The sequence below is a fragment of the Sciurus carolinensis genome, chromosome 19, assembly GCF_902686445.1.
Source record: "Sciurus carolinensis chromosome 19, mSciCar1.2, whole genome shotgun sequence".
Classification (NCBI taxonomy): domain Eukaryota; kingdom Metazoa; phylum Chordata; class Mammalia; order Rodentia; family Sciuridae; genus Sciurus; species Sciurus carolinensis.
Genome location: NC_062231.1, coordinates 15,761,720 through 15,773,822, shown reverse-complemented (window position 1 = coordinate 15,773,822; position 12,103 = coordinate 15,761,720). Strand labels below are relative to the sequence as shown.

Sequence of the window (12,103 nt, the reverse complement as noted above, 5' to 3'; positions counted from 1 at the left end):
CTTCATTTCCTGAAGGCCCTGATGACCCTTTCTCTGTGAGTCACTCCCACTCAGGGACAAAGCTGTGACAGCAGCAGCGGGAGGGAGCTCCTAACGGGACCAGGAGTCCAAACTGGCAGATGTCCATGTCACTTCGGTGGAGTTGTGCAAAGCACTGTGGGATTTTTTTTTTTTCACTGTATTTACCTTCCTAATTATGTTTGCTTACGTAAATATTAAACTTAGACTACATTTCATAAACACAGCCCCAGGGGAGACCAGAAGCACACTGTGTGGCAGGAGGAAATTAGCCTGCAACTGCAATTTTGCTATAGAAGTAATCCTCAAAGCGGACAATGCAAATACAGACCATGGAGAGATGATTATATTTTAAATCATCTCATCCTCTTCCCTGTGCTTCCAGCAATCCCAGGTCAACAAATCCCTGAAATTGGCACCTGGCAAGAAGAGATGAGCTAGATTATCTTAAAAAAGACTGTCACTTGTGTTCATATAATTATAGCTAGTTTTTACCAGGTGCCACTCTCTTCGCTGCACTTGATGCCCCACCCCCATGCAGCAGCTCTGGGGTATTTCTATCCCAATTTCACAAATGAGGAAACTGAGGCACAGAGAATTAGAGTAACAAGCCCTAAGACATACAGCTAATAAAAGATACAATCAGAAGTATGAATCTAAGAATATAAGAAACCTGGACACATAGACACACCCTAAACCATTACAACAATGCCCCTGTCCTCCATAGGCACCATTTGTTGTAGGTCAACCTACACAGTGCCCCTAAGAAGCACTGATTTTTTTTAAAAATATTTTTTAGTTGTCAATGGACCTTTATTTTTATTCATTTATATGTGGTGCTGAGAATCGAACCCAGTGCCTCATACATGCTAGGCAAGAGCTCTACCACTGAGCCACAACCCAGCCCAGAAGCACTGATTTTTTAAAAAGATTTTTAGTTGCAGATGGGCACAATACCTTTATTTTATTTATTTATTTTTATGTGGTGCTGAGGATCAAACCCTGTGCCTCACACGTGCTAGGCAAGAGCTCTACCATCAAGCCCCAACCCCAACCCAGAAGCACTGATTTTTAACACCACTGGATAGACAAAGAGGATGAGGCTCACAAAAGCCAAACGAAGTGCCCATTTCGCAGATGAGCAGAGTGAGGTTCAGAGGAGTGAGTTCCATTCTACACACTCAAGTGTGCCAGACGCTGAACAAGGAGCTAGGATACAGAGACGGTAGGGCATATAAAACTGACAGCTCCCTCCATCCTTGGTAACTGGATGATTCTATGGGCAAAGCCTTGCCAAAGCCATAGGGTGCTCCATCAGAGGCCTTGAAGACAAACAACTTTTGATCCTAAAATTTCCATTGTAGAGACAGAGCCTAAGAAAGTACTAGTGGATGTGACAAGGCAGCTCACAGCAGCGTTATTTATAAAAGTGTGATAAAGGAAATTACATAAGTGCTCAACGCCAAGAAATCAGGCAAATAAACTAGGATACATCTATGTACTATGTAGTGAAATATAGGTAATCATTCAAAATGTTATCATAGCCAGATGAGGTGGCACACCTGTGGTTCTAGTTACTTGGAAGACTGAGGCAGGAGAATGATTTCAGCCCAGGGGTTCAGGACCAGGCTGAGCAACAGAGCAAGACCTCCATCTCAAAAAAGAAAAAAAAAAAAAAGTTATAGAGCTGGGGATGTAATTCAGTGGCGGGTACTTGTTTAGCAAGTGCAAGGCTTTGGGTTCCATCCCCAGTACTGCCCCCCCAACAAAAATTAGAGAGACTTATTTTTTGACATGGGGAAATTTAGGAATACAATGTTACATTATTTGTTAGGTGACATAAGCAGGTAGTAATATCACACATACAGTATGATCTAATTTGGGGAAAATGCATATGTACACTAGAAAATACATTATGAGCACTCCTAGAAAATACATTTGCATATGTACTTATAAGGAAAATTCTAGAACATCAAAATGATTATCTCCCAGTGGTAACATTTCCAGTGATTTTCATTTTTGTGTGTGTGCCCATCTGCCCTTTGCCAAATCCTGCACAATGCACATAATCTACTTACCTAGGCAGGCAAAGGTTTGGATTCTTATGATGGAGATTGTTAAAGTGCCCAAGAGCACACAGTTTTCAAAGACACACCCAGAGCTGGAGTATCCAGTCAAGCTCTTGGCCCCTTAAACCCTTCAACACAGCTGCCACCTCCACCCCCAGTCCCTTGTCCCTAAACTGCATCCTAGCCTGGGGCATAGTGTTTCCATAGCCAGCCTGGCACGAGAGCTGGGGCTGGGAGGGAAGCCCACTTGCCCACCTTTTTGAAAAGTCTGATAACATCCTCGCTGATCTGGGAAAGGCGAACGATGACATTGTTCATGAAGATGTCATTGAGGGTGGCATGGTCTCGGCTCTCCCGCCGGGTCTGATGTAGGACCAGATACCAACAGTTCACAGGTGAGAGGAGGTATTGGTCCTTCCTGTAGAAACCAAGACAGCTCAGGTTGGCTTTACGGGAACACTGTTTAACATCAACACCCACCTTGGCCCTTTTGGTCCCTGGGGTACCCCTTCAAGATCAATTTCATTATTACACATTTTACAGATGGAGAAACAGAGGCTATGAGAGTTGAGATGATTCTTCATGAGCCAGAATCCAGGTCTTTGACTAAGTCACATGCTGTCCACTTCCCCCTTGAATGGTGCCTGTTTTTGTGCCTCCATCTTCTAGGAGGAAGCCTGCTCCCCTGGGGCTAAGAAATGCTAACCCAATTGTATTTGAAATACTTGTATGATTTCTAGAACTATACAGCGGAAAGAACAAAAAGTAGACACTTACTCTCCCCATTTCTTCCTCCCCCAACCCCTGGGACCCCACAGGCTCTTAACCTTTGTCCTTCTCCAGGGATCTCTCGGCTTCTTGTAAACAGGAGCCTTTGCCCCTTGATGGAGCTGGTGGGAGAGGCCTGGAGGATTCCAGTTTTGTATCTGGGAGGAGGACTTAAGAAAAATACAATTATATACAGGACAAATAAGATTTTGTCCTGTGGAGACTGATAGATTCTTAGCACTGTAGCTGGATATTATGCTAAAACAGGGGGTGTCAAAACACTCCCCAGATCAGCAGCACTGGCACAGCAATGGGAAGTTACTGGAAAAACACATTCTGCAGACTCACTCCAAGCTTGCTGAATCAGAAACGCTGGGGTTGGGCCTGCCATTTACAAGCCCCACAGGGGATACTGATGTATGCTCAAGTCTGAGAGCCACCAATCTATATACCTTTGCTTCCCAAACTTGTGTCTTGTGTCTATACCTTAAGAAAGACACCCCTGTTCTCCCTGGGATAGCAGAGGGAAGAGCAATTACAAACCCAAACCCAAGCCAATCCAATGTTCCCACCTGGCCATGGGGGTATCTGTGCTTAAAGTTCTTGCCCTCCAACCCAGAGTCTTTCTCTTACTCTGATTTCCAGTGTGGAAAGAGATGTTGGAAAGGCAGGATATGAGTGTGGCCTAAGGGTGATCAGCTCCAGAGTTCCCCAGGCCTGCCTGGTTCCCCTGCTATCTCAAATGCCAGCCGCCCGCCCCAGGAGCTGGCCAAGGTTCTGCTCACAGGAAATGCAGACTCCACAATCAGCATTTTCAAGGAAGAGAATTCTGCTGACTCCCAGGGTGACTGCATTCTCTGTCCCAAAGCCAAGTGGAAGTGCTACGGGATAGAGCCCTCTGGGTCTCTGGGATGCTATCCCCCTCCCTGTCCCCACAACTCCTAAGGTAAATGAGGATGATTTCAAGGGTTTTTTTCTTTCTGTCACCAAATGGGCAAAGACTTTTTCTAGGCAACGGGAATTCAGGGGAAGAAAATTCAGTTTAGATGAAGGATGGATATGCAGGAACTATCTAAGGAAAAAGGAAGAAGATAAAACATTTAAGACACACCGCTATAGAAAAGAGAAACAGATTTCTCCTTACAGTCTAGGAAAAAAAAGAGCCAGAACACTAAAATTGGACCCCAGCCAGGATCCCTGTGCATTTACTCCATGGCAGATCCTGGGTGGGCTGCGGGCACCCAAAGGTGAGTGTGATGTAGACCCCGCTTTGGAGGGGCTCACCATGAAGAGGCTAAGGCAGAAGAAAAGAACTAGCGAGCAGGCGAGAGGGGACTTTAACAGAGATGCACACAGAGCCTCGGTTCTGCTGGAGAAGTCGCAGGAGCCACCGTGCTCCTCTATACACCAGGTGTGGAGGCCCTTTTGTGTTCACGCCAGGTACTTTCCCACCTGGACTTTCACACGCACTGTCCTGCCACCTGGGATGTGCCTGCCCCTGCTCCTCTCACAGCCACCTCCTTCTCCTCCTGTAGGTTCAGCTTGAACGACTCCTCCCTCGAGTGCTCCCAGACCACCCAAAGTGTGGCCCCTGGACTAGCAGCATTGGTATCACTTGGGAACTTGTTGGAAATAGAAGTCATCAGAGCCACCATAGACACTTAATCAGAACCGCTGGGCACAGGCCAGGTGGGCCCAGCATCTGGAGTTAACCATCCCTTCAGGTGACTCTGATGTATGCACAAATTTTGAGAACTTCTGGGCTAAATTTTGGATCTTAAGTATCCCCCGGAGGTCCATGTGTTAAAGACTTGAATCCCACTGTGGTGCTAGTGGAAACTTTAAGAGGTGGGGCCTAGTGGGGCTGTGCTGGGACCCTGTCCCTTCCTTTCCCTCTTTTCTGCTTCCTGGCTATGAGCTGAGCAGCTTTGCTACACCATATACTCCTGCCATGATATGCTGCCCCTACAAGAGGCCTACAAGCAATGATCCATCTAATCATGGACTGGAACCTCCAAAACTGTGAACCAAAATAAATCTTTTATCTTTTTTTTTTAAGTTGTCGATGGACCTTTATTTTATTTTTTATATGTGGTGCTGAGAATCAAACCCAGTGCCTCACACATGCTAGGCAAGTGCTCTAACACTGAGCTGCAACCCCAGTCCAAAACCTTTTTACCTTTATAAGCTGATTATCTCAGATATTTGTTACAGTGATAGAAAACTGACTAATACATTCAACCTTTCATTTCTACCCCCCCACACTCATTACCTTGCTGGGAGATCTTTAAGGATAGGAACTGTTTCTCTTGTAGTCACTACATTCAATGCCTAGCAACAGGGATACCACATAGTAGATGCTATGGAAGAGAGACCCTTGAGAAAAGGTCACATTTGTGCTGTGTCTTGAAGGATGGGTAGGAGTTTTCCAAGTCACTAAGACAGAGAGAGCATGGGATTGCAGGTAGAAGGAACTGTGGATACAAATATGGTGAAATGTCTCAGGAGAGCTGGAATTCTGAGTATGCTAGTGAAAGATTGTTGGACATGAGGTTGGGTAAGGGCCTGATTATAGGGGGCATGGGATACCAGCTGAAAAGAGGGGACTTTCTCTCCTGGGCCATGTAGTTCTAAACCTTTTCTATACACCAAATCATTTGGGGAGCTTTTCCAAACACCAAAACCAATTAAGCAAGACTCTCTGGTGGTAGCGCTTGGTATTGATATTTTTTAAACACTCTTTAGAAGAATCTAATGCAGGCAGACTGGAGGATGGATGGATGAGTGGGTGGATGGACAGATGGGCAGATGGGGTGGATAGGCGGGTGGATGGGTAGGCGAGTGGGTGAGCATGGGTATAAATGTGGGACTGGAGGCAGGAGGACCTGTCGGGAGAGAATCTTAGTTCAGATTGAGAGATGTGACAAGGCCTGAGTGGTGGCACTGTGGCCACTGAATGCTGGTGAGACTTTTCAACAAAAGAACAGATTATCTTGGAGTCTTCCTGGAACGGATGTGATTCTGAGGTTTGCATCTCACGTGACTGGGTGGATGCTGATGACATGAACTGAGATAAGATCTGCAAGGAGAAAAGTAGGAGTAGGTTTGAGCAGAACATACTTTTGTCTATCCCATTTCTTACAGTTTCTGAGGTGGTGATGGAAATGGAAAGATTAAAGGAGAGATGAGATAATTGAGCTGTTACCTAAAATGCTCTAGGGGCTTAGCTCAACTTGGAATGCAGGAACTGAACAGCATCAGGGAATTAAATGTGCAAAATTCATGGAAGTCACAGCCAGAAGGTGGATTTCAGAGGGAAGGAAAAAGACAAGTGATCTTGAAGAGGCTTGTAGTACTGGGACAGTTTGAGGACCGTTAATTAGGTCACCCAGCCAGAGTAACATAAGAAGAAAGGCAGAAAGGACAGAGTTTTTCTTATCAGAAACTGTGGGCCCGGAGACAGTGCAGGCCAAGACTGAACTGTAGGAGGAGCAACTAAAGACTTGTCATGTTGAAGAGAGCTGACGAAAGGTCTTGGTTCATCAGAGGAAGAATATAGTGTGTGTGTGTGTGTGTGTGTGTGTGTGTGTGCGTGCGTTAAATGTTGGGTACAAATGGGTGCTGCAGTCCCCCCAGGCCTTCCACCTGAGTAGGAAAGAAATCCAGGGAAAGAGAAAACTGTCATGGGAAGGGGACAATGGAGCAGAGAGCCAACTCCCCCAGATCTTGTGGTGACGTCGTCATGAATGGCTTCCTGGAGGAAGCACTTTCTAGACTAAGAAGTAAAAGGATGGGTCGGAGTTTCCCAGGGAGGAGCTTTCTAGATAGAGAAATACAACCATCAAAGGCCCAGGAAGAAGCAGGTGGGCATGTTGCTGAGCTGAATGCAGCTGAGGAGATCTACCTGTGGTGTTCTAGAATGGGGTTGAGGGTGACAAATGAGGTTGGAGAATTAGGTGGAGGTCCCAAGTCCAAGGGCCTCTAAGTCCCATTACAGAGTTGGAGCTTCATCCTGAGGTCTGGAGGTCACTGAGGAGTTAGAGCTGGGGGATGAAAGGGTAAAACCGCATTTGCAAACCTCCACTGCAGTGTTGTGCAGAGTGGGTGGCATGGAGGTGCCCAAGACAGAAGGGGAGGGATAAGTACTTAGGTAGTAATCTGACTGGACTTGGGAGACTGGTTGGTGGGGTTGGGGTGGTAACTAAGTGGGAGAAAATGATGTCCAAGATGACCCCCCAGATTTCTGGTTTGAACCTGGTGGGGGAGCAGAGGTGGCCTTTGTTGGGACAAGAAGCAGGTCAGAGGTGAGGCAGGGAGAGAAGTGATGAGTTCAAATTGAATGTGACAAGTCTAAAGGGCTATAGGGCATCCAGATGGAGGCCTCTGGGCTAGAGAGACCAATGTGGAAGCTGACTGCAAGTACTTGGGTGATTTGCGAAACCACAGAATGACAAAGGACACTTTACAAAGGACACAACCACATGGGGGACAAGGCAGATCCCCAGGAAGCCTGGCAAAGCAGCAGCTACAGGGAGGAAATAGGGTCAGGCTACTATGGCTGCTCCCCTCCTGGTGACCTGGAAGAGGGCTAGGAGGTGAAGATGAGCCCGCCTGTCCTCTGCAAAGATGCTGTTCCTCACCCGTCATTGAATCAGCAGGTCCATTCTCTGGGTCCATCTCAGCCCAGGAGATTGCTGGCTCTGCTCTCCTCACCTTTGCCCAGTCTTGGCCCCCCTCACCTGCGTGGAGTGGTTCATGTGTAGACTAAAAGGGTGGGGTGAGCCGTCCACAGCCAGGGTCGGGGTTGGAGCCAGCCTCTCTGCAGAAAGTTGGCATCATGGCCTTGGCCCCATGGTTCCAGGGACTCACCACCTCGCTGGGCCAAGGAGGGGTCACAGCATGTTGACACAGAAAGACACCTGGCCTGGGGGTGGGTGTTCACCTGTGTAGCCATCCTAGCTGTGTGACTTCACGCAGGTCAGCCTGTGGCATGGCTACTCAAGCCATAGAGTTAAATACCAAAAAAGAGCTCAGCGGCCATTCTTCAGGGACTCGTCCGTTCAACACATTGGTGTTGACCGCTCTGTAAGAGCCAGACTCAGGACACAATCGTGAGCAAAACAGGCGGTTCTGCCTCCACAGAGCCAGCAGCATGATGGGTGAGACAGCCATCCCTCGAGGCCTCCCACAGACGTGTGCAGAATGAGATCAGCAGAAGGCGCTAGAGAGGATGGGAGTACTGTGCCATGGGAGCCTAGAACGAAGGGACCTGGCTGACTTTGGAGGTCAGTGGAGCATCCCTGAGGAAGGGGTCATTACACTGGGCTTTAAAGGAAGAGTTGGAGGGAGCCAGGGAAAGGTGGAAGGGGAGAAGTTTCCAGGCAGAAGGAACAGAATGGGAACTCCTTGGACAGGGAGTTCGGTGCACTTAAGGAACTGAAGAAAGGCCTGTATAAAAGGAGCACAGCAATCGAGGTGGACAGAGGAAGGAGAGGAGGTGAGTGGGGCTGGGGGTCTCCGCAGGATCTAATGTGCAGAGCCCTCTCTAAGTCATCTGGGTTATCCTGGGACCACAGGGAGAGGCATCTAGGCCACATCCCGCAAAGTCAGACACCAGCCCTCTGGAACTTTGAACCCTGGCCCTTCCCTTTTCAGGGCCCACTTGCTCCTGTTGGAAGTGGAGTCCTTTGGCTCTCACTCTGGCAGTTATTTTTGCCTGCTCTGCAGGCTCGCTTTGGGAAGATGTCAAAATAAACCCAGGCGGCACTCTCTCATCGAAGGCGCATTTGAGCGACCTTTCTGCTTTTCTAATCTTGCCTCCAAGCATCTCCGCAGCAGGCAGAAGCTGCTGAGCTAAGACATAGTGTTGGAACTTTCGCATATGTATATATTTTCTTTTTTTATGGACAGAAAATAGCAATGAACATTTCTGGTGAGTCACAGCTTTCCTTCTTTCTTTGGCTAAGGGAGGTGGGTATGAGGTTCCAAGAGACTGAAGCTGGAGAGGTTGGGCCTTGCCAAGCTGGTGAATTAGGAAAATGAAATTAGCAGTGAGCCAGTCTCTCCAGCTTCTCGGCTGGGGGCCGGAAAATTCCGCTCAGTGAACAGAACCCATTTCTAAGGCTGCAGAGCCCCACATTGCCGATGAATCCAAATCCACTCCCCTGGGATCCTGGTCCCTCCGGGAGGGAGGTCATCCTATAGCTGATACCAGCCCCAGGAGTCAGGTCCCTGCTGCTGGCTTCTTGCTCCCTTCCAGGATGTTCTCAAGACCTTCTATGGGGCTTGCTCGGGCAGCTGCTAGCAAACTTGCTTTTGAAAAATGCAACCTCAAATATGTTCAGGGTCAGAAAGGTGTGGTTAACCTCTTGCTACCTAAGCGGCCCCAAGCAGGATTTGGAATTCATGACATTTTCTTATAGTGTAAATCATTAATTCAGCCAATAGTAACCCAGTGCCTCTCTGTGCCTGGCAATGGTAAGTGAAAGGAGCCACATCCCCTTTCTGGAGCTTCTGGTCTAGTAAGGGTCTCATATAACAGTCAAATAGTCACATAAATAGATAAGACAAGGGTAATGCTGAGAAGGGCCATAAACCTGGAGAGACTGGAACGCGATGGAGGTGACCTTACCTGGGGAAGGCAGAGGTGGGTGTCAGTGGGCCATGCTGGTTCTTGTCATTGTCAGTAGCTGAGGTGTCTCTCCTCCTCGAGTCCCTCCCGGCCCCCCAGCAGCTCCCCAGCTATCACAGTTCCGTTTGATTGTTACTACAGCACTGTCACACCTGACGTCTGTCTTGTGTTTTCCTTTGATCCTGGTCTCTGTCCCCTCTCTAGCTCATCTCTGTTTCTCTGTGGCCAGACAGGGCTGAGTATACACAATCTGCTCTCGTAAAATGTTCCTTCACTAGGTAAAAAGCATCCCTAAGCTAGGACCTGAAGGACAGCACAGGAATCAGACAGAGTACTCTAGCAGGAAGTGCGCCGGCCCCATGTGCATGGACATCTTCTAGAACGGAGAAGAGGTGGGCGTGGCCAGAGGGCAGACAGGGACTCGGTAAGGGGTCAAGACAAGGTCAGAGAAGCAGCACCGGGTACACAAGTTTCCCAGCACTGTACTGACAAGACCACAAACTGGGCGGCTCCAACCCCGGAAGGCTGTTGTCTCTCAGTTCTGGAGGCCAGAAGTCTAGGATCAAGGGGCCCGCAAGCTTGGCTCCTTCTGAAGGCTGTGTGGGAGGGTCTCCTCCAGCCTCTGTCCTGGCTCCTGCGGTTTGCTGGAACACCTCGGCATTTCTCTGTGTAGAGAAGCATCATGCTGGTCTCTGCCCTCTTCCTTACACAGGTTCCTCCCAGGTGTCCTCTGTGGGTCCCAAGTTCCCTTTGGCCTAAGGCCATCATGTCTGACTAGGGCCCACCCCTATGACTGTATTTTTACTTGAGGACCTCTGTGAGGACCCTAGTTACAAATAAGGTCACAATCTGAGGTACTGAGGTTTAGAACTTCAACGTATGAATTTTGAGGGGACACAATTCAGTCCTTCACAGGCTGTCAGGCCAAGTGGATCAGGAAGGCCCAAGGAGAATTCACTGAATACCTCAGACAGCTTTCTGGTGCCCAAGAGAGGAGCTAATGAACTATAGGTGCGAAGTATTTAATCTGCCTCTGTGGCTGACACTCGGGGCTTATCCCATCAGCCACCAAGCCCTCTCCTCATCCCTTCTCAGTTCACAGAAGTCATCTCCAGAAAGGAGTTAAAGCTAAGGCAATAATACGATTTCCTTATCTATTTCTTTCTCTTAACTTATTTTATTCTTGATGAACATGTGCTAATTGTACATCTTAGTAGGGTTCCGTGTGATATTTCAACACATGCCCAAGCTTCTTGTGACTCCCCACCCCTGCCAGCTCCCCTCTGAGGGGAGTGAGTGGCTCCACTGCTATTTGGTAACACTCAGACAGAGTCATTCTGAAGTGGACTAATTCCTTCATTGGGTTACCTGGCTAAGGTGGGCTCTGTTTACCCACATGGGATGCTATGGAGTCAGAGGCCCCTTGGGGTTCAAGTGCCTATTCTGTCCATTACTGATGAAGTGAACTTGGGAAGTTAGTTAAACCTTTTCTTAGTTTATCTATAAAATTGGGTAACAATTGCCTCAGAGGGGTGTTTTGAGGATTAAGATGAGGCAATTCACATGATGCTTTGAGTATCAAAACCAACAAATAATAATACTTCTTATTACTACTTCCAGAACCTCACTAGGTTGGTGGGAAAATCAAATGAATCATGGATATAGACACACATACATCCACAGTAGGGTTTCAACAAATTGGTTTTCACTCTTCATTGTTACCTTCTCCTACTGCAAACTCTTATGTGAATGTCGAGGCCCACAGCAAATGTTTCTGTGACTCACTCTCCACCTTGCGGCAGATTTATTCACTTGCTCTGGTTTCTTTGGGATCCCATTCCAGACTACTCAGTATGGTAATAACACACTAGGTCTGGTGTCCAGCAGCACCTCTGAGATCACCTTTGACTTGCTGAATGAAAGTCCCTGGCCCAGTAAGCAGCCCCTAGGCAACCCTATCATCTCCTTCTCTAAGAGCCTCTTTGCCTTGGTTTATCCACCTGCAAAATGGTGCCTCATGTGGTGTGTACCATATGGGGTTGAGGAAGGGACCCTCGCTCACAACTCCTCTGGCCAGTTCTTTTGCCAGTCAGCTGTGAAGCCTAAGTTAGGGCTCACCTGCCTGGCCTTCAGGTCTTTTGGCTGTCAGGTGGGAATGTTGTCATCTTCCCTGACTCTCCCCACACCTCGAGGATGCTTGGGAGAATTTAAGCAGCTGAAGTCTGGAGACAGAATTTGAAAAGTGTGAGGTCCTATAGAATCTTTGAAGGTCATTATTATCTTATTGGATTTATGGAACTGAGTCAAAACTGAATCCCTACTTATTACTGCTCATTTAAAAATCTCCCTTATTACAACATCTATTTTTCATTTTTAATTTAAAAATTAAATGATGTTCATGTTTATATGTATATCAAACATATACATACATGGGTAGGTTGCATCCTGATTCATATTTTGGAATTTGCTGATTATAGTATTTGAGGATTCTAGGATAGGAGTTGAGAAAGTCAGATGAAGAAATTGGGAGAGGAAAAAGGGGCTGCAGCCACAGCAAAGACCAGACTTTAGACTGAGCCCCCTGTCTTACAATCTCTTCCAGCAATGAAAAGAAGAG

General features: G+C 47.6%; 1 protein-coding gene across 5 annotated transcripts in view; it reads right to left on the bottom strand.

Moving 5' to 3' along the window:
* Positions 1-12,103, bottom strand: part of Srgap3 (SLIT-ROBO Rho GTPase activating protein 3) — a 238,146-nt gene that overhangs the window by 95,882 nt on the left and 130,161 nt on the right. For all 5 annotated transcript variants that reach the window (XR_007106241.1, XM_047534586.1, XM_047534587.1 and 2 more), the window contains exon 3: positions 2,343-2,505. Coding sequence is in view for 4 of the 5 variants with exons in the window: in XM_047534586.1 (XP_047390542.1) it covers positions 2,343-2,505 (163 nt within the window). In the remaining variant the exon portion in view is untranslated. The remainder of the gene's footprint in view (positions 1-2,342; positions 2,506-12,103) is intronic.